The sequence below is a fragment of the Ciconia boyciana genome, chromosome 4, assembly GCF_034638445.1.
Source record: "Ciconia boyciana chromosome 4, ASM3463844v1, whole genome shotgun sequence".
NCBI classification, from domain to species: Eukaryota; Metazoa; Chordata; class Aves; order Ciconiiformes; family Ciconiidae; genus Ciconia; species Ciconia boyciana.
The window spans coordinates 58,795,408-58,813,944 of record NC_132937.1 but is presented as its reverse complement, the minus strand read 5'-3'; the positions used below and the strand labels follow the sequence as shown (position 1 = coordinate 58,813,944).

At 43.3% G+C, this 18,537-nt stretch overlaps 1 protein-coding gene across 2 annotated transcripts in view; it reads left to right on the top strand.

Annotated features, from left to right (window-relative positions):
• The first annotated feature begins 9,573 nt into the window (after positions 1–9,573).
• The window catches only part of GNAQ (G protein subunit alpha q), a 137,512-nt gene continuing 128,548 nt past the window's right edge, over positions 9,574–18,537 (top strand). The window contains exons 1-2 of one of the 2 annotated variants that reach the window (XM_072859149.1): positions 9,574–9,675; positions 10,733–10,877. In XM_072859149.1, the coding sequence (XP_072715250.1) occupies positions 10,742–10,877 (136 nt within the window). In that variant the 5' untranslated portion in view covers positions 9,574–9,675; positions 10,733–10,741. Of the gene's footprint in view, positions 9,676–10,286; positions 10,878–18,537 lie in introns of those variants that run through there. The other variant, XM_072859148.1, reaches the window with a different exon arrangement.

Sequence of the window (18,537 nt, the reverse complement as noted above, 5' to 3'; positions counted from 1 at the left end):
AAAAAGGCATATTTCTGCCAATGCCTGTTAATGCGAAAGCACAAGCTACTTCTGAAAATATTTATGTAGATAAGCTGTTCTATGGAAATGGAACTCACATTGTTAAGAGTTTCTTCAGAGGAACTCCCGGTATCCCTGTAATACAATGCTGGTGTGACAAGGCTTCTGAGTCTCTCTACTTTTATGCGAGTGTGCACCTAGATAAAAACATACGGGGGAATGAAGGGAGGAGAAAGAGAGAGTCCCTGATTAGCAATGTCCAGTACAACATGTACACTCCCAGGCACACAATTCAGCACCACCTTTTCATTTCTTACCTGTACGTCTTTTTGGCTCTTCCATGTATCTGTGAAAAAAGATATCTGTGCTGCATATAGAGAGAGAAATACTGGCTTGCCTGAAGGCAAAGAAAGTATCTATCAGTGTTTATTATTTACACTTCTCTCTTCTTTCTCTGATTTTCCACCTTGCAATATCAAAAATATACCCATGTTAACTTCTTGTTGACTGTTTAGCTGTGTGACATAGCAAAGCATTCCTTTTGAATAAACTCTACCTTGTTCTAAGTCGAACCAAATGGCTCAGTCTAATTGATTTGATTTCTATCCAAACTATCTGTATAAGCCAGCATTGCTGGCTTATAAAGTAATCAGCATCGTTCAGGCATCCATGTGCACATACGTGTTGTCAGATTATTATCGCAAACCAGAGATTATCATAAGCTTCAGAATTTACAATTATGAACATGTCATTAATTCTTAGAATAACTCCTTATAGCAAACAGAAATCATCATCATAAGGTGTACCTTTTTTCTTTAGCGTCTAGGAATCTCTTCATGGACATGTAAATGGCACAAGATTAACTGTAGGCATGCACAAACATTAAATGCTATCTTTGCACAGGGAATTTTGAAAACTGTTAAATGTCAAAGTATACATGCTCCTGCACATTATGCTATAAATGCAAAAAAACCTTGAGAATACTAAACACTTGGAAAGCAAATTAAACACTCTAGATCTCTCCACTGTTAGTAGCACATTACCAGATACTGAAAAATGGGTCTTCTTTATTGTTAAAATTTTTATTTTACCTGACTGTCGTTTTACTCATCAGAACAAAATCTAGGTTTTCCAGTTATCTGTATGCAGTGGGACAGTAGGGGGAGCTCAACACTTTTTTCCTGGTAAATTTCACAGAATCATGACCAGTTTCCTAGCATAAGCAGATATTAATGGAAAAAGTTTTCCCCCATAAATACAAGAGGTTTGAATATGCAATGTAATTCAAAAGATAGCTAGAATTGTTCTCAGTATCCAACCTAAAATTTAACCACTGATTCTTCTGAAAATTTCCTAGTCTCTTCAAAGTTGTAGATCCATTAAACATTGTGTACTTTGGAGTAAAAAATTAACTTCTTACAATCTCTTTAAATATATAACCACCAAAACAAAAACAAAATTTCAGAGTATTTTATTTAGATTCTATGTAAGGTAATGCAAAGCCAGAATTCAAAATATAATCAGATTAGGAAGTAGGCTAGTAAAACCACAGCACCCTGACAGCCTGCTCCATTATTATACCCACATCAGGGTAATAAATGTTTTTTTATCCAAATATGTATTTAAACCATCTTAGCACTCTATACAACTCTATATATATGTCCAAAGCAGCCTTTTGTAAGTGTTGAAAAGTCTCTTTTCTATGTCTCTTCAGACAAATGAAACCAGTCATGTTATCCTTTTCCCAGCTGATTAATTTCCATAATTCCCTTAAATATTATTATAGATTCACCAATCTTTCCCAAGAGAATAGAGCACTACCTAAATTCAATGTTAAGTGCAGGGGAATTTGACTAATATACAGCAATCACTGTACAACTACCATTAGCTGTTCATCTCAGGCAAGAGAATTTTTTCCATTTCTGCCTAAATTCAGGTTCACAAATCATCCCATACTGGCTTAGGCAACATACTATCTGGCTATCTTATGGTTATAACTACAGTTACATAACTAAAGTTATTACTATAGTTATAAACCGAGGCTTACAATACAACCCACATTTTTACTTCAGTATATAACTGAGTGCCTCAATTCCTGCAAAAGTATCAAATGGAAGCCAATTATTTGCTATCTTCTAACAGCCTTCTCCACTATTTTAAATACATTTGCAGGAATCCTACTTTCTTCAACTATTTGTGATGGCTTTACCTAAGACTTAAAGAGGACCATTTTTTCTTAGTACTACAAGCTTTTCTAATGGATTTTCACATGAAGATAGAAAGATACCTCCATTGTTACTGTAGGTCCACTTAAAGGAAGACATTGATTAGGTCCACTTAAAGGAAGACATTGATTAGTCGTTGCCTTAAGATCCTCCTCTGCACTCACTTTAAAACAATAAAGACTGGAAACAGTCTCCTGGTGGACTTCTGTTACCATTTTACAGAATTATATATAGCAATAAAAATCATTTAATTGCCCATTCGAAAATGCAATTGACCAGGTCATAATTTTTATCCTTATGTCACTTATCACTCAGACATTTCCTTTTGTTTTTCATTAAGAGATTTGGTGGTAATGTGCAAAAGATATTGATGCTCCTATTAATACAAGATATAAAGCATATACAAAGTACAGGATTCATTATCAAAGCTTCCAAATTCTTGCAGTGAATTTGTGTTTGAACTGCATATTGAAAAGGCAATTTTCAGAAGTACTATTACATGAAAGGGAGTATTTATTTTCTGTTCATATTCACTGGAAAAATATCACATTGACTCATGATTTTACATACTCTAAGGCTATATATGGAAGTTCTGTGGAAAGAGGTATTTGCAGTTTCCTAGCTGTGAATTGTCAGTCTGCATTCACATGCAAATTAATTTTTACACTGAATTTTCTCCATTTATATTCATTTGTTTCTATGTTTGCTACCTTTTAAAACCACCAGATGAAAATACATATATAAATGTGAGAGAACTAAAATGCATTGTCCCTTTAAATCTTTTGCTAATGGCAGACTCTCTTTGATTTATGGTATTGAATGATACCTGAATCTGTAATAATAGTGTGTCATGTCTATTGGAATTGCACCAAGAGTATCCAATTATTATTTACTCTGCTATGGAATTATTCAGGCAGAACAATATAGAAATATTTTTTATTTCCGGTGTTGCTGTAGTGGTGATCGCTTTATATTTACAGTTGCATAAAGGGCATTCTGTGCTATAAGTACTCCATCCCAGAAGGAACACTTTGCTTGCAGTGAAATACAAAAATATTTTTGAAAAACCCAAATCTTACTGCATACTCATCTTTTGAGTAGGCATTGCTCAGGTAATTTAACTGAGGAAATGATATAACGCAAGATTATAATTTTTCACATTACATACTAAACTTTGGTGTAAGGTTGTGAAAAGTATTGTGGCATGCTTTGATTTTGGATTTGTCTTCCATTACAAAATTATGGTCTTCTATTATAAAATTATAACTTTAATAGTTATCCATAGTTCTTCTAGTGACATACTTTGGATTGCAAAAAAATAACCTCAGCTGATACAGTCTTTGGATGATGGAAGGAATTATGAATAATACTTTCCTATGAAATACTAAAAGAACTACCTCTATCTGGGTAATGTGTAAGTCTTGTCTCCCTGTCTTGTGACACAGAAAGAAATAAGGTGGGAATGATGGCCTACCAGATTATTCTAATGGTTAGACTATTGCTGAGGAAGTACGATGAACTATTCACTGAACAAACTGGAGGATTCACACCATTACAGTGTGTATGTTGAACATCTTAAAGGGAGCTCAGGGTCTGATACTACTGCGTATGATCATGAAAAACAGTGAACTTAATTGAAGATGATGGAGTTACAATACTGTGAAACTTGAATGAAATCAGAATTAGGTAGCATACACCCAAGAGCAGACTGTGTAGGAGAAGAGTAAAAGTTGGAATAGGAAAAGAATGCTTGAGGTCTTAGATAAATAATCCAAACATCTAATGTCATTAACACTTATAACCCAGGAAAGCATGAGATGTCCTACTGCCTGCAAATGAGCTAGACATTATACAAAGTCTCTTTTAAGTTGATAAGTATGCATGATGAAATAGCTAAGAGTAACTTATTTGGGAGTTGCACAAAAATAGAAACCCCATAAAGAATAAAAGCTGCCTTGTAGAAAATGCTGCTAATTTAAGAAGCTGACAGAAAAATGTGCTTGAGTGTGAAGAATGTAAGAAATAAGCATAAAAGGTATCTTGATAGAAACGGCAGTATTCCTATGCTGCCAAAATGCAGATTTATAATTTAGGTCACGGAGGTGGAGGAATAGTATCCCACAGACTAGATCCCGGGAGGAACACTTTATCACAGACTTTGATGAAACTTTTGGGAGGAGGTTTTAATCTATGTAGTTAACAAATACAAATACAAATTCCATAGCCTGGATACACAACTGGCTACCATTTCATGATAAAAACAGTAGATAAACAACAGAAGTCATCACCAAGACAGCAGGTGCTAACATTGAACACCTAAGTGTCACTTTTTACTGAGCTGCTGTAGTACTGTGATATCAATTCATACTCTACTGATCTAATGATGTAATTTGTGTCATATGGCTATGTCAAGTGTTTTTTTTTTCAGGGCTGCAATTTATGATCCTGTTCCACCAGACCTCTGCAGACCACATGGGAACAGTTGGCTGATGCAGCTGATCCAGCAGCTTATTGCCACGTTTCGAAAGGATGGTCTGGAGCACTCTGTGCCTGCTGGCCATTTCCCTTGATCAGGCTTGAAGGGTCATCTGAACCTTTGGGAAGCCAATGCCATTCTTTAAACTAACCGCAAACTAACTCAGGAAAAAAGCCCAATAAAATAGGAAGAGTTCCATGCAGAGTGAAGGAGTTAAATCAGCCAGTGATTTAGCCAGGGCTGGCAGAAGAGAGGACTGAGGGCGAGATGGTGCAGTGCAGGGGAGGGAACTGCAGGGTGATGGAGGGCAGAAGTCTCCCTCTGCCTCTTCTGTCCCACTTGCCTGCACGGTGAGCACCAAGGCCTGCTGCCCACAGCAGCCATCTCACCCAGAGGGCCTGCGGCCCACAGCGGCCATCTCACCCAGAGGGCCTGCGGCCCACAGCAGCTATCTCACCGACCAAGTGTGCTGCTGACGGGAGCCATCTCACCCCCAGCGCCTAGCCCGGGGCCTCTGTGCCACTCTCGTCCCTGCGGTTGCCACGGCACCTTCCCTCCCCTTCAGCCTCTGTCTGCCCTCTCCAGCCGGAGGAAGAATAAGCTGTGGGCAAGACTCCATCCAGCCCCGAGCTCAACCTACCACTCGTCAGCACAGACATCTGGAGAGAAATAGCAGGCCACGAGGTGTTATTTTACGGAGAATTTTCTCTCGTCCCCGAAGGGTGGTTTCTGGAAGCGGCTGTGTGCCCCAGGAAGGCGGCACGCCGACGCGCCCTGTTTTTGCGGCGGGGCAGACGCGGCGCCGCGATGGGGGCCGGACAGCCCAAGAGGGGCCGCTCCCCGCGCAACGGCAGGGAGCCGCGGCCCTCACCGCGCCGGGGACGGGCGCCGAAACGCAGCGACGCTGACATCACCAGGGTCCCCGACTGAGGGCCGGAGGGAAAAGTCACCATTTCCGCTCCGCAGCCCAAGGAGCAGGAAGCGGGCAGCACCGCCCGCCCGCTGCCCCCGGCCCTCCGCGTCCCCCGGCCGCGGCTGCGCGGCCCCGCCGGCAGCCGGGCAGCGCGCCTTCCGGCCGGCAGGGGGCGCCGCCGCTGCGCCGCGGGACGGGCGGGAGCTCGCCGCCCCCCGCGAGGGGCGCGTCGGCAGCGGCGGGCGGGCTCTGCCCGAAGGGCGGCTGTGGGCCTGGGGGCAGCGGGCCGGGACGCCGTCGTGGGGGATGGACGTTCCTCCAGAAGCGAACTCTGCTGGTAGCGGTACGCACAGGCGTGCAGACGTACGTGCCTGCACCAGCTTTCCTTCCTCGGAGTGCTCTGTGTAGCCGTAAAGGTGCGGAGGGTGCGGCCGTGCGGCACGGAGTCCAGCTCTGTACACCACATAGGAGGCCACGCCTGGCAAGCAACGCCTTCCTGGTGGCTTTTCTTCCACTTCATTTTGCTTTCCGCCTCGCATTGCCAGGATGGGATAGGATGTTGCACGGCCACCAACTGGGGCTGCGGCAGGCGCTCTGGTTAAGAGTTCCCACTGGAATTTTGTAAGCTTTGGCAAACACCTGAAACTAGGTGTTAATAAAGGCGACTCGTAGACAAAAAGGAGTCTCTGGTACTTAAGACCGCAAAGGAAAACACAAAACAGTGCTGAGGCTTTCGATAGCGTGCTATATTATGCTATGATGTGTATGGTGTGTATGGCAGTGATGCTACACGTACTGAACTTCTCTACAGAACATCCCTCCACTGATGTCAGTAGAAAAAATCAGTAGGATCAAGAGAGCATTTGAAGAACAAAAGAATATCAAACAATTCTTGCACTTTTTCAGAAATAAGTCATCAATAAGAACCTTGATATGCAAATAGTTGAAATAAATTTTAAAAATTTCACATAAATCAAATGAACAAATTGGTTTTTTAACCCTTCCCTAGTCATTAGTCTGTACCTTAGGACCTTGGCAGACAGCTTTTACTTTGAAATACCTAACAGTGGGAAACTTTCAGAAGGTGATTTGTCAAAACAACACATACTGGAACAAACTGATTACATCAGTTGAAGGAAATTGCAAATACTGGATGTTATTCGTTCAACAGCAGAGAACCAGCAGATACAACTTGTTTGTTGTTCTTAAAAAAAAAAAAACAAACAAAAACCTGATTAGGATGATATACTGGAAGGACAATTTGCCCTACTCAGACATACCGATGGCCTCTAAATTAACTGTCAGTACTCACAAAACAAGACAGAGATGTACTTGTGCAGAGCACTGTGAAAACATCTTCCTAATGCACAACGGCAATCAAAAAGCACTTGCAAGATATTCCATTGCTTAAGATGAGATGCTGACTAACTATGAAAATCCTGCAATGTTGCTACACATGATCTGCTGTTTTACTGTCATGTGAGTACCAAGTTCAGACACTGTTTGGAATCTGTCAAAACATCACAGAAACATACCTCGAGCAGAAGAGACAGAGAAGAGTGACAATAAATATCTTCAGGCATATGGAAAGAAGAAGTTAAAAACTGGGATAGATTGGTGCAAAGAATGATACCAAGATGATAAAACAGAACAGTGGTCTCCCAATATTTGCTGGCTTCTGAGGAAGAATACTGAAGATGCAGAGTGTCTGATACCATATTTTGCTCCCTCTGTCAGCCTCACTTTTAACTTCTAATTTCCTGTGGCAGTAAGCAACATTAAAATGTCTCACAGGCAACGGGTTGCTATGAGCCATGGACTGGAAACTACTTGGACAGAGGGATATGAGATTATTAATGCTACAGGGGAGGCTTATCAGGAAGTATCTGTCCAGGATTAGGTAACAGTATGGATAGTATCTATGGATAATAATTTATCTGTATGGGCAATAATGGTGTCTGTCATTTACTGACGGTTCTTATTAGGATAAAATATTTATAGAGGATGTTTTATGTTTCAAAAGAAAAGCCAACCATTATGGAGATCAGGGCTGGAAAGAAATTTCCTCGTACATTTGTTATCATGTAATTGTCCATAATGGGGGTTCTTCTAACTTCCACTAAGTCACAAAGCAAATGGGCAAAATAGTGTAATGGCTATCTGCTGATGCCAGATTCAGGACTAGATGGCTTATCCATTAAAAATCTGAAGATATTTATTCAGTGGAGATTTAAAATCCAATTATGTCAATGGGAGCGGTACATACAGATTAAATTTACGGTCCCTTGGGTGTCTTTTCTTGTTAAAAATGCAAAATTAAATGACAGTTCTGCATGTGAGGTACACACCGTGTTCATGCCTTCTACAGTAAGCATATAAAAGAGTTGGTTAAGAAAGCTGAGTCAGACTTCATCTACTGGGCAATGTTACAATATTGTCCGAGGTATGTAGTTTTCAATAGAACGGCTGTGCCCACAGTTTGTGGGGGGATTTTGATACGGTTCACCCAAAGGTCGCAAATTCATCAACCCATTCATACCCTTTCTTTAGACATGATGGCAGAAGAGGGTTGGTGCGTACTTGAACTCCGTGTACCAGTGTTCTAGGAACAAAACAGTTGCACATCCATCAAGTATCTCATGTGACCTGTACCATGCACCCATGTTCACCCTTTGGGGCCATGGCTTTTATAAGAAAACTGGTATGTTGAGAATTAATTTAATGAAGACTTTTTTTTCCTCCCTTTCATTACTTATTTGCATTTTTACGTAAGCTGCCCCTGTAATTAAATCTTTAGAAACCTTTACTGGGTTTAATATTAATGCATTAAGCTGGGACCAAAAGGTAGATAGATAAATACATAGATATACGTACATATGTACAGGTTTTAAAATAGAGAAGATGGTTTGACTGAAATACAATTTTTTATTAATAACTAGGATTACACAATTTTGACTAAAACTCATGTATTAATTTACTGGAATAAAGAAACATAATTATTAAAAAAATTCCAAGTTCTATTAACTGTTTTTATACATTAGACATAAAAATACTATATAGATCTATGTGGAAATCATGCATTCTTTAACGTAATTAAAAAATTTTTCATGCTCTAAAAACTGATTGACTCTATTATTTTCCTGATTATTTTATTCTCATTTTTAAATTCCCTCCTAGTCTTACACCTTATGGCAGACCCTACTTAATTCATATCGTCAGTACATATGAAGAGTTTTAAGAAAGAGCACATGAATTTCAAAGCAGATGTCAAGAGGTGCTGGAAAGGACATCACACCTGAAGCTAGAAGACGGAGAGTGATGCGCTCCTCTACCCACTCCATAGGCTAGTACGAGTTTCCCAGCAGATTCTGCAACATTCCCAGATGCAAAGTTTAATATGGAGGTGGGCAGACGAAGGGCAGGTGTGGGAATTTTGCGAGAAGTTTATGAATCCACAAAGCTAGAAGCTGTGTCAGCAGGTCCCGTCCAGTTGGGTGCCATCACCCTGGGGGCTACTGGAGGCTACGTGAGGACAGCCTGACTGGGGCTGGGAGCGGGACTGACGGCGAGCGAGGCCGGGGCCGGGGCGACGGGTGGCCAGTGACCAGCGTTGGCTGAAGAGAGGTTACAGCAGCGGAATCTAGAACGCAGTGAGTGTATCGGTTCCTTTCAGTGAGGCGGGGAAGCGTCCCACCGCCCTTGTGGCAAGCGTCTTTCCTTGCCCCTGCACATGACAGAACCACGCAGGCAGGGTGTCAGCACTGCGGGCACAACAGCTTGCTAGTGCCTGGCGGCGTACGCGTGCCCCGCTTCGCGTTCCCATCCCGGCTGAAGGTGGAGAAGGTACTTCTCCCCTCCCTTTCCCTCCCCCCCGTCAGTTGTCACATTTCCCCCCCGTCCCTGCCAACCCAAGTCCTCTCTTCTAGGACGGGCAGGGAATAAAAATGTGCGTCCCCGACTAAAAACAAAGGAAGCGAAAGCAAACGCAGCGCCCGGCGCTAGGGAAAGCTCTGCCCTGCAGGACGAACCGCAGCAGGCTGCGTTCCTCGCGGCCATTTGGTGTGAGAAGCCGCCCGGTCTCTCCCCCCACCTCCCCTCCCCTCCCCTCCCCTGCCCTCCGCCACCGCCGCAGGGCGGGCGGGGGCGGCCTCGGGGCGCCGGGCCCGGCTGGGGGCGGGGGGCCGCATCCCGGGGGGGGCCCGGCTCCCCCGGCCGCTCGCCCCCGGCGTGCGGCGGCGCGGGGGGAGAGCGGGAGAGGCGGCGGGAGAGACGGTCCGCCATATTTCTGCCTCACCACGCCCGCGGAGCCGTGCCATTGAAAAGCCGGGCTCGCCCAGCCCCTGCCTGCCTGCTTGCCTCCTCTTCCTCCCCGGCGGATCCCCGCCACCCGCCCCTTCTCTCGTCCTCGCTGGCAGGGCAGGGGCGAGCCGCGGCAGCTCCCCGGCAGCGGCGCTCCCCGCCAGAAGGGCGAGCCGCCGCCCCGCCGGGAAGGAGGCTCGGCCGCGAGGACGCTCTTCCCGCCGGGCGGCGCCGAGGTCGCCGGGCAGCGGCGGGCTCGCCCGCCCCGCAGGAGCTGGGCTCCCGCGGCAGGGAAATGTGTGTGCGGAGCGGGGGAGGGATTAGCGGGCATTAGCATTTCCACAGGGGGTGGGGTGGTCGCTTGCGAGGGCGGAGGGGGTGTCGTCCGCCAGGGACACTCGGGACCGCGTTGGCTGCGGGCGGCGGCGAGGGAAGGGGAGCAGCGGGGCGAGGGGCGGCGGTGGCGAGCGGCTCGGCGCGGCTCGGCGGGGTAGCGCTGCTGCCGCCGCGGTGGATGTTTCCATGTTGTTTGGTGCATGATTTAGAGGAGAGGAGGAGTTGGCAGCGGCGGGTGTCAGCGGCAGGGAGCGGGGATCCGCGCCGCCAGCGGCCCTGCCTCTTTCTCCTCGCCCCTGTGTGGCATCGAGGCAGCTGCCTGCGCTTGCCTTGCGGCGCCCGGCGGGGGCTCCCGGGCAGAGAGCGCTTGTGGCCCCTGGGGCCGGTGCGGCGGCTGCGGGGTGCGTGTGTGCGAGTGCGAGGGGTGCGTGTGTGTGTGTGTGCGTGCGATTTTAGGGGGGGTGGGGGTTGTGTCTGAACCAGTTAGGAAGAATGACTCTGGAGTCCATCATGGCGTGCTGCCTGAGCGAGGAAGCCAAGGAAGCCCGGCGGATCAACGACGAGATCGAGCGGCAGCTGCGCCGGGACAAGCGGGACGCCCGCCGGGAGCTGAAGCTGCTGCTGCTGGGTGAGTGCGGGCTGCCGCCGCCCGGCTGGGCTCGGCCCGGCCCGGCCGCCTCGCGTCGCCTCGGCTCGGGCCGCCGCCGGCACGCACGCCCCAGGTGCCGCCGGGGCTGCAGCCCAGGCATCGCCGCCGCCGCCCCGGGCTCCCTCCGGCCGGCGCGTTACATGGCGGGGCCGAGGCAGCCGGCGGCGGGGCCGAGGCAGCCGGCGGCGGGGCCGGGGCGGCGGCGGGGCCGGCTGGGCTGCCCGCGGGCGCTCGCCGCCTCCGCCGCGGGGAGCCGCCGGCCGTGCCCCGCCGCGGCGGGGCGCGTGTGCCCGCCCGCGGGCATCGGCGGGGCGAACGGCGGCGGCTCCTGCGGGTGGACTTGGTGTGGAGGGCGAACGGCCTTCCAAAATGGAGAGGGGAAGGATGGCGGGTGAGTGAGGGGGTGCGGGGCGGGGGGCAAATGTCGGCGGGCGTGTGTGTGGGAGAGCGATGGCGAGAAAGCGGATTAACGGAGGGACTCGCAGGGGGAGTTGCTGTGCAGATCGATGGTGGCGGGTGTAATATCTGCATTGTTCTGTGAGCCTCGGGAAGGTGGTTGGCTCACTGGTTGCATTTTCTGTTGTGATTTTTATTTAATGAGGTAAACTGGGATAAGGGGCTTATGCTCAGGTTGTAGACTGGTTTTCAGAAAGAAAAGGGAACTGTAAAGCCCCAGATGCACACGCGAAGCTGAGGAGTAACCTGAAGTAGGCAGGAGGATGACAGGATCTTAATACCGTCGGAATCCACCCACTGGTCAGGAAATAAAATCTATTGTATCATTTATCTTTAATTAAAACAGGTTGTTATTTTGGAGCCGCAAGTATGCAGTGTTTATCTGATAGAAATTTGGCTTGTGTTAAAATAAGCCTTTTGAATTCAAATACATCTGTCCGTATCCAGTGTGCTCTACTATGTCGTGTCGCTCCTGTGGTAACAGGGCTTCTCCCTGGGACTCGCAGGCCTTGAAATATGTCTGCACCACTGTCTGGTGTGTGGATGAGTGGGGATGTTCCAAGCGGACGCGGGATGTTTATGCTGAAGATTTTTGTCTCGGGTCATGTATATGAAAGTAGTGATTTATACTGGGGGAGTAAACTGCCTTTTCAGTGAGGTAAGGAGAGTTGAAAGGAAAAGGCAGAATACATTTTAGTGCTTCCATATGAATATGCTGTTTCCTGCAGCTTGTCTTCAGGATATGGAGAAAGGTGCTGGGATCCTTAACTGTTGTGGGAAAGGAGTGGTGGAGACAGAGGCAGCACTCCCAGTGATAATGTCCTGTCTCATTTTGGTTGATGGAAGCGCATGTTGTGACTGTTTCAAGATTCACAAAGAAGATAAAATAGGGAATAGATAGCTTGCTTCTGATTAATTTTATGGATGTTTAAGTATAATTACTTAATGCTATACATTCGCTTCAGGAGAGGCAGTTGGCATCTTTGACTTGTTACTCAGGTCCAAATTGTTTCTGTATTTTCCTGATTTTTCTTGGGGTAGTGCTAGAGGCTTCTTCCAAGTTTTCAAAAAATTACTGAATGAGACCAATATATAGTACCCAGAGAAGGAATTCAGAGATCCGCTTCTGCAGTCAGTAATGCAGAGCTTGTACTGCTTTGCAAGGTCCTCCCACTGGTAATGTGAAGTGGTAGGGGAAGTGGTGGTAGATCAGGGCATCACTTTGGACCAAATAGGATGCAGTGACGTGAGGAAGACCAGGGGAGAAACTGACCCATAGAAAGTGTTGGGGAAAACTCTCTTGAGTGCCTGTGTGAAAGGTTTTTGCATTCATCAGCGTCAGTGCAGACCAAGAGTTCTGACACGCTTGTGAAGGCGTAAGCATGATGTACTGGAGACCAAGAGGGGTGAACGTTCGGCTGCTCATACTAAACAGCGTATCTGTGTAGTCGGGTAATGAAACCCAGTTACAGAAATTGTTACTGTGCACACATATTTTGTCTTTTGCTTTTCAACCTCTGTCATACGTTTGACTGAAAGCGTGTGTGCATGTGCAGCTGTTTGGATTAACACTTAATGATCTCATCTTGTAAAATGCAGTATAGTGGTGAACCACTGTTGGAGTCGTGGAGTTGGGTAGAGATTCAAGTTTCAATTTATAAACAAATTTTGAGGAAAACTTTTTTTATTAGTGGGTTTATTTTAGGTATCTGACAGCACTCTTTTTTTGTCACTCTCGCTGCTTCCCCAGCATAGGCAGCTGCTCGCTTATTAAGTTTGTGTTGTTTGTGTGGGTCATTCGCATGGTTATGAGACAGACAAAACCATTTTAGAATAGAAGAGTAGTCATTAAAACGGTGAGGTTGGTAGCATGAAAACCATGTGAAATTGCTTAAAGTAATTTTTTTTTTTTTTTAATGGAACAGACCTTTACTGTCCTATTACATGTCTTTCCCCCTCAAAACTTAAATTACTAGTGTTGCTTAATTTTATTTTATGTAAACATAGACAAACACGGTTTTGTTCAGTTTTGTTTTATTTTTTTCTTTTTTTTCAGAAGTGCCAACTTTTCAGTCCCTCTTTGTAAAGTATTATGGGACTTATATGGCGCATATCCTTTGCCTTGTAAGGAGAGTACTAGTGCAGTTTAAGCTGAGCCATGTTAATTGACCATGCACGTTCTTCAGACTTGTCACAACTGCACAGTGAAAGGTATTATTAACTCAAAGGGTTTTAAGGCAGAAATAAGTGTATCTATGCCAGATTGTTTTCTTGTTTAAAAATTAGATGTGCAAATGCACATATGTAGCAAATATAAAGAAAAAATTAACATTTTTGAATCAGTAGAGGAGGTTTTTTGCCCTTAACTTGTGGAAGATACAGTGCTTCCTTGCAAAGTGAGTTAATTTCCTCCTAACTGTTACTGTGTGACACATACACACTGTGCTGGGTACACCCTTTATGTGTATTAATGATGATATCTTTTTACTTTTCATGGGATCAAAGAGTTTAAAATGCTAAGTCATTTATGGAAAACTTTTACTGCATGCTAAGATTATTTTTAAGTATTAGTTTAAAAAGAAACCCTCTCTGTAAGTAAACATTAAAATACCACTTTTGGGTACTTTATTGTACATCATTGCTTAATTTTTGGAACAGATTAGAACAGGACAAAGTATGTTTTTACTATTGTAATTCTGAAAAGCCAGAATTCAGAAATAAGTGCTGAAGCATATTACAAAGATGTGGTAGTTCAGCTAGCACAACTTGGCTGTAATGTTTAAGGCACTTTGGAACAAATTCAGCCTTCCACTGAATTTGGTTTTGATCTCATGTATTTTCCAAATTCTTCTGGATTTCATTACTGCTGAACACTTTGTAAAACCCTATGATTGGTCTCCAGAGCTTACAGTTGTTAATATACATCCATTGTTTGCTGTTAGCTGTAAAAACTCTTACATTGTTTTCATAATTGGAAAAAAAGAGGTGCTTTAATGATTTATATTGGTATATGCCAAACAATGTACAGTATTCTGCATGCTTTTATTTTAAGCATATACGTACATACTTATTGCTAACTAGTAAGAGCTGCGTGCCTTACTAGTCTTATATATAAGAGATACAAGTCTTATGTATATCACTTTGCCTGTTGTCCATGGAAATTTTGCGTGGTCTTAGAAAGCAGCATTTGGGCCTGTGTGATAGATTGTAGCCATAAACCTTCAATCCTGGACATCCGTTGCCTGTACACTTTATATATTTATATTATACACTGTTTCCTCAGTGGGAAATGCCTTGAGTATCTAAGGAAATAATCTGGCAGTATCATGCTAGATGACTAGTTATGCCTACATATCTATGAACCTTGGCCAGATTAAGTACTGGAGGTGTGTGACAGCATTTGCTATTTTGAGGCATATTTATTGGTATTGTGTCATGTGCAAAACATGTTTTTTTTAAGGGGTAGGTGTTTCTTATGTTTGAGATAGCAGATGTGTCAGTGAAGAGAGTTGCCTGATATGAGTGTCCTTTTATTCTCTATGTGTTACCAAAGGAAACAGGTGGAAGATAAGCCATTTGAATTAGTGTGAATTGCAACCAGTCTTAAGTGGAAAGACGCTTTTGAACATAAGGTGAATATCCAGCAAGTGTGCAGGATATATATGCATTTACTTTCTTATACCTGTGTCAGGTGAATTAAAGATTTACATGCAGAACTTGGTGAATTGGCAAAGACTTAGATTTTCTGTAGATAAGTTGAAGAAGTGGGTCCATTAAGCCATCAATGGAGTACACTGATTTTATATAACTTTTTCTTCAGCTAGAGAAACAAGCAAGCTTCCATATTTTTCCTTTAACTTGTATTTGTATCGGTCTGTCCTACTCACACTGAACATTTTCAAATAATTTTAGGTAGCTACCACAGTACGTACTTACAATGTAAAATGAACAAATAGTTAATGTGCATCTTGATATGTGTTGTAACTGGATTGGTAAATATCTCTTATTTAGCAGAAGCTGTTTCTAAGGAAATACAATTTCATTCTGGATGCAAAACACCTTTATATATTCTTATATGGACATATATGTCCATATATAAAATTAACTTTTTTTTTTTTTTGAGGAAAAGACAAATCATCATCTGGATATCAGTGTGATAACATATGAGGAACATCTATTTAGAACATATTTAAAACTTATTTATTTATTTTTAGTGCATCATGAAGGGATATTTTCTTTGCAGCCATTAAAAAGGGTTTTGTTGCTGTTTTGGTTTTACTTCTTTAAAAGTGATCTACATCCACTGAAGTTAATAGGAACTAGCTGAGGGCCTGCATAGTCAAAGAATTCTGACTAATTTAATTTTATTCATATGTCAAAGAGCCAATTCATCTTACATTGGTGAACAATATTGAATTAGTGCAGGAGGGAGAAGTGTATGCTAAGCAGAAGAATCTCTTGAGAATGGACATTTGAGTGTATGCTGCAAAGTTAAGAATTAATAATTCTGCTTTCTAGCTGCTTCAAATTATTTTTGTTGGTGTATAATGGCAATGGCAATTTCACAGGGGGAGGCATTTCTTTTGAAATAATATGACAATGTCTGCAAAATTAATCCCAGGAAGGTGTGAAATAACATTATAAAGCAGATGTATGATTAATGGTAATTAGCTTTGTTGCAGTAATAGCATACTTTAAACACTGAGCATTTTTTCTTGCCCTGCTGAATGGTATAAGACTCAGGAAAAATCTGTTCTTGCACTGGAATGCTACTATGTATGAACAGCTGTTATTAATAAAATTATGGAGGTTTTTCAGCATTCACCTTTTATTTACTCTAATTATAAAACCTCTGACTGGCAAGAACGAAGAGCAGGAAAGCGGTACAAAACCAAGGAAGAATTAGAATGTAGGAAATACTAGGAAGCCATATATGTGGTGTTCTTAGCATCAAACAAGGAACCATGCAGCAGGCTTTAAGTATTGTGAACTCTGTGCAAAGGGGTTAGATGCATTAACACTGGAGGGCATGATTCTAAGAGATACCATAGTTTTAGAAATTAAGTTTTGAAAGTTACTGGGGGAGTTCCAGGAACAGCACAAACATTTTTCAAGCTAAATTAAAGATTAAATCTTAAATGTTCTGAAAGCACATTGTTCCCCCAATAAGTAATGTTGATACAGAGACTAAACTGAAGGGTGATTGTCTACAGATTTTTGTCCTTTGTGGGTTTTCAAAGGACAAATGGAATGGAATAATCAAACTACTTAATTTGCACACTATGCTTAGTGTTTAACAGTAGAGTTTTATCCCAGAACCCCTGTGTAGATGCAGTTGCCAACAGAAGAGTGCTGTTGTTGATTTCATTCTGCATTTGAGAAGGTGGTGTGGCTATTCCAGCAACAAAAATAAAACCAACCAAACAAGATTCCTCCTTTTTTGGTCCATTCAGGCAGAATCATCCCGCAGACTACTGATATGAACCAATACAGTTTAAGTGAGCTCCACGATGGTGGTTCAGTTCGTCTTTCTCTGAAGAGGAGATGGTGCGTAATATGTGCATAGCTTGAATCAGCAGAACATCAGAAGGTTTCTGAAAGTGGAAACCCCTAGTGATTCAGTAAATTGAAAAGATAGAGGCTGTATCACTGTTGCCTTTGCACAGCTGAGCTGTGTATTGACACTTTCATCTCGGAGCTATGTTGTTTGTAAGTTAGGTTGACCTGCTCTGTGTGTGGAAGAAGCATCTCTTAGGAATAGGACTAGACAGTTTTGTCTAGTCCCTGGGTCTGGATTTGTCTCAGAACAAATAGATGGATTAAATATCTACCCAAGGTCCTGTCCTCATTGATTATCTATGCCTTTTGTTTTGTATCTAGGAGAATGCCATGGTGGTCCTTGTTGAAATGCTTTGAGACTCGGCCCCAGCTATCAAAAGTCTGTTGGCCGAGGATTTGTTTTTCCCCAAGGGAAATTGTTGAAAGGGCAGTCAGCATTTGAAATATGTTATATTCCTTCCCCCCCCCCCTTCCCGCCCCCTAAAATCTTCTCTCCTCTGAAGAGATCAATGCAGTTAGGTTCTTAACTCTTTTGAAGTTAACTGAAAATACAGCTCTAATCTTGGTAAGTATCACCAAACGTGGATCAGAAGGGTTTTTTTTCCGGATGGGGTTAGGCACTTTCAAGTTAAATCCAAGGTAAGAGCTCAGGTTTACTATGCTGTAGGAATTTGGTGTCATTGGATGTGATAGAAACCTGACCTGTTACATATTCTTTCAGTAAACAGGAATCAAGAGTTTAGAAATTACTGGATTAGTTACGATATAGCCATGAAATCAACCAAAATAAATCCTCTTCTTGATCATAGTGGTATAAACTGAGGTACTATGTAACGAACATGTCTTAGGTACCTTTTGAAATTCTCAATTAGGTAAAAATATTTTAGATTTGACAGTATTCGCTCTTATGGCACAGAATACACATTACTGCCTAGTCTTGTTAATATGTCTGTCACTGTACTTGAGCTCTATGCTCACTGGCTGCTAGCATACTGCTTCTTAGGCTAGTTCATTGCTCTACCAGCTGCAATCTCAAAAGAAACAAGATAATCTTTGGCAAGAATCCTTGTATGGAGTGAGAAGTTAAGGAAAGTTGCTTTTCTCTCCTTCTTCTATAAACCCATCACAGGAGAGTTTTTAACTCTTAAGTCTTCAATGTTAATGTTAATTATCTTGCTTATGTTAGAGAATGTTGGAAAAGAATGCTGAAAGCTATTCCATCCCACGTTTTTGGGTGAATAGAGTCAGCCAGAAAGTCAAACAGAAGGTTTCTGTAGCAGCAACTGCTAACTTATAAGGCCAGAAAAACTCAAATGCATAGAAGCTGGGAAAGATGCCATCATTCCTTGTGCTTTTAGGAACTGGTCAGGCTTGGGAAACTGAGGATCAAGTATGGAACATGTATTTTACTCTGATACTGGATGTAGTAAGCACTATGTATGCCACTTCATTTCATAGACCAGAGCAGTAAAAGCAATGGAAATTAAATGCTGAAAACTAAAGGCATCATTCATGTATCTTCAACAGGTTCTTATATAGCTATCCAGGTACTTGGATGATTTGACGTTTGCCCTTTTGGATTGTGTTGTCTAGATGGTGTTGAAATCAATGTTTATGTTGAAAG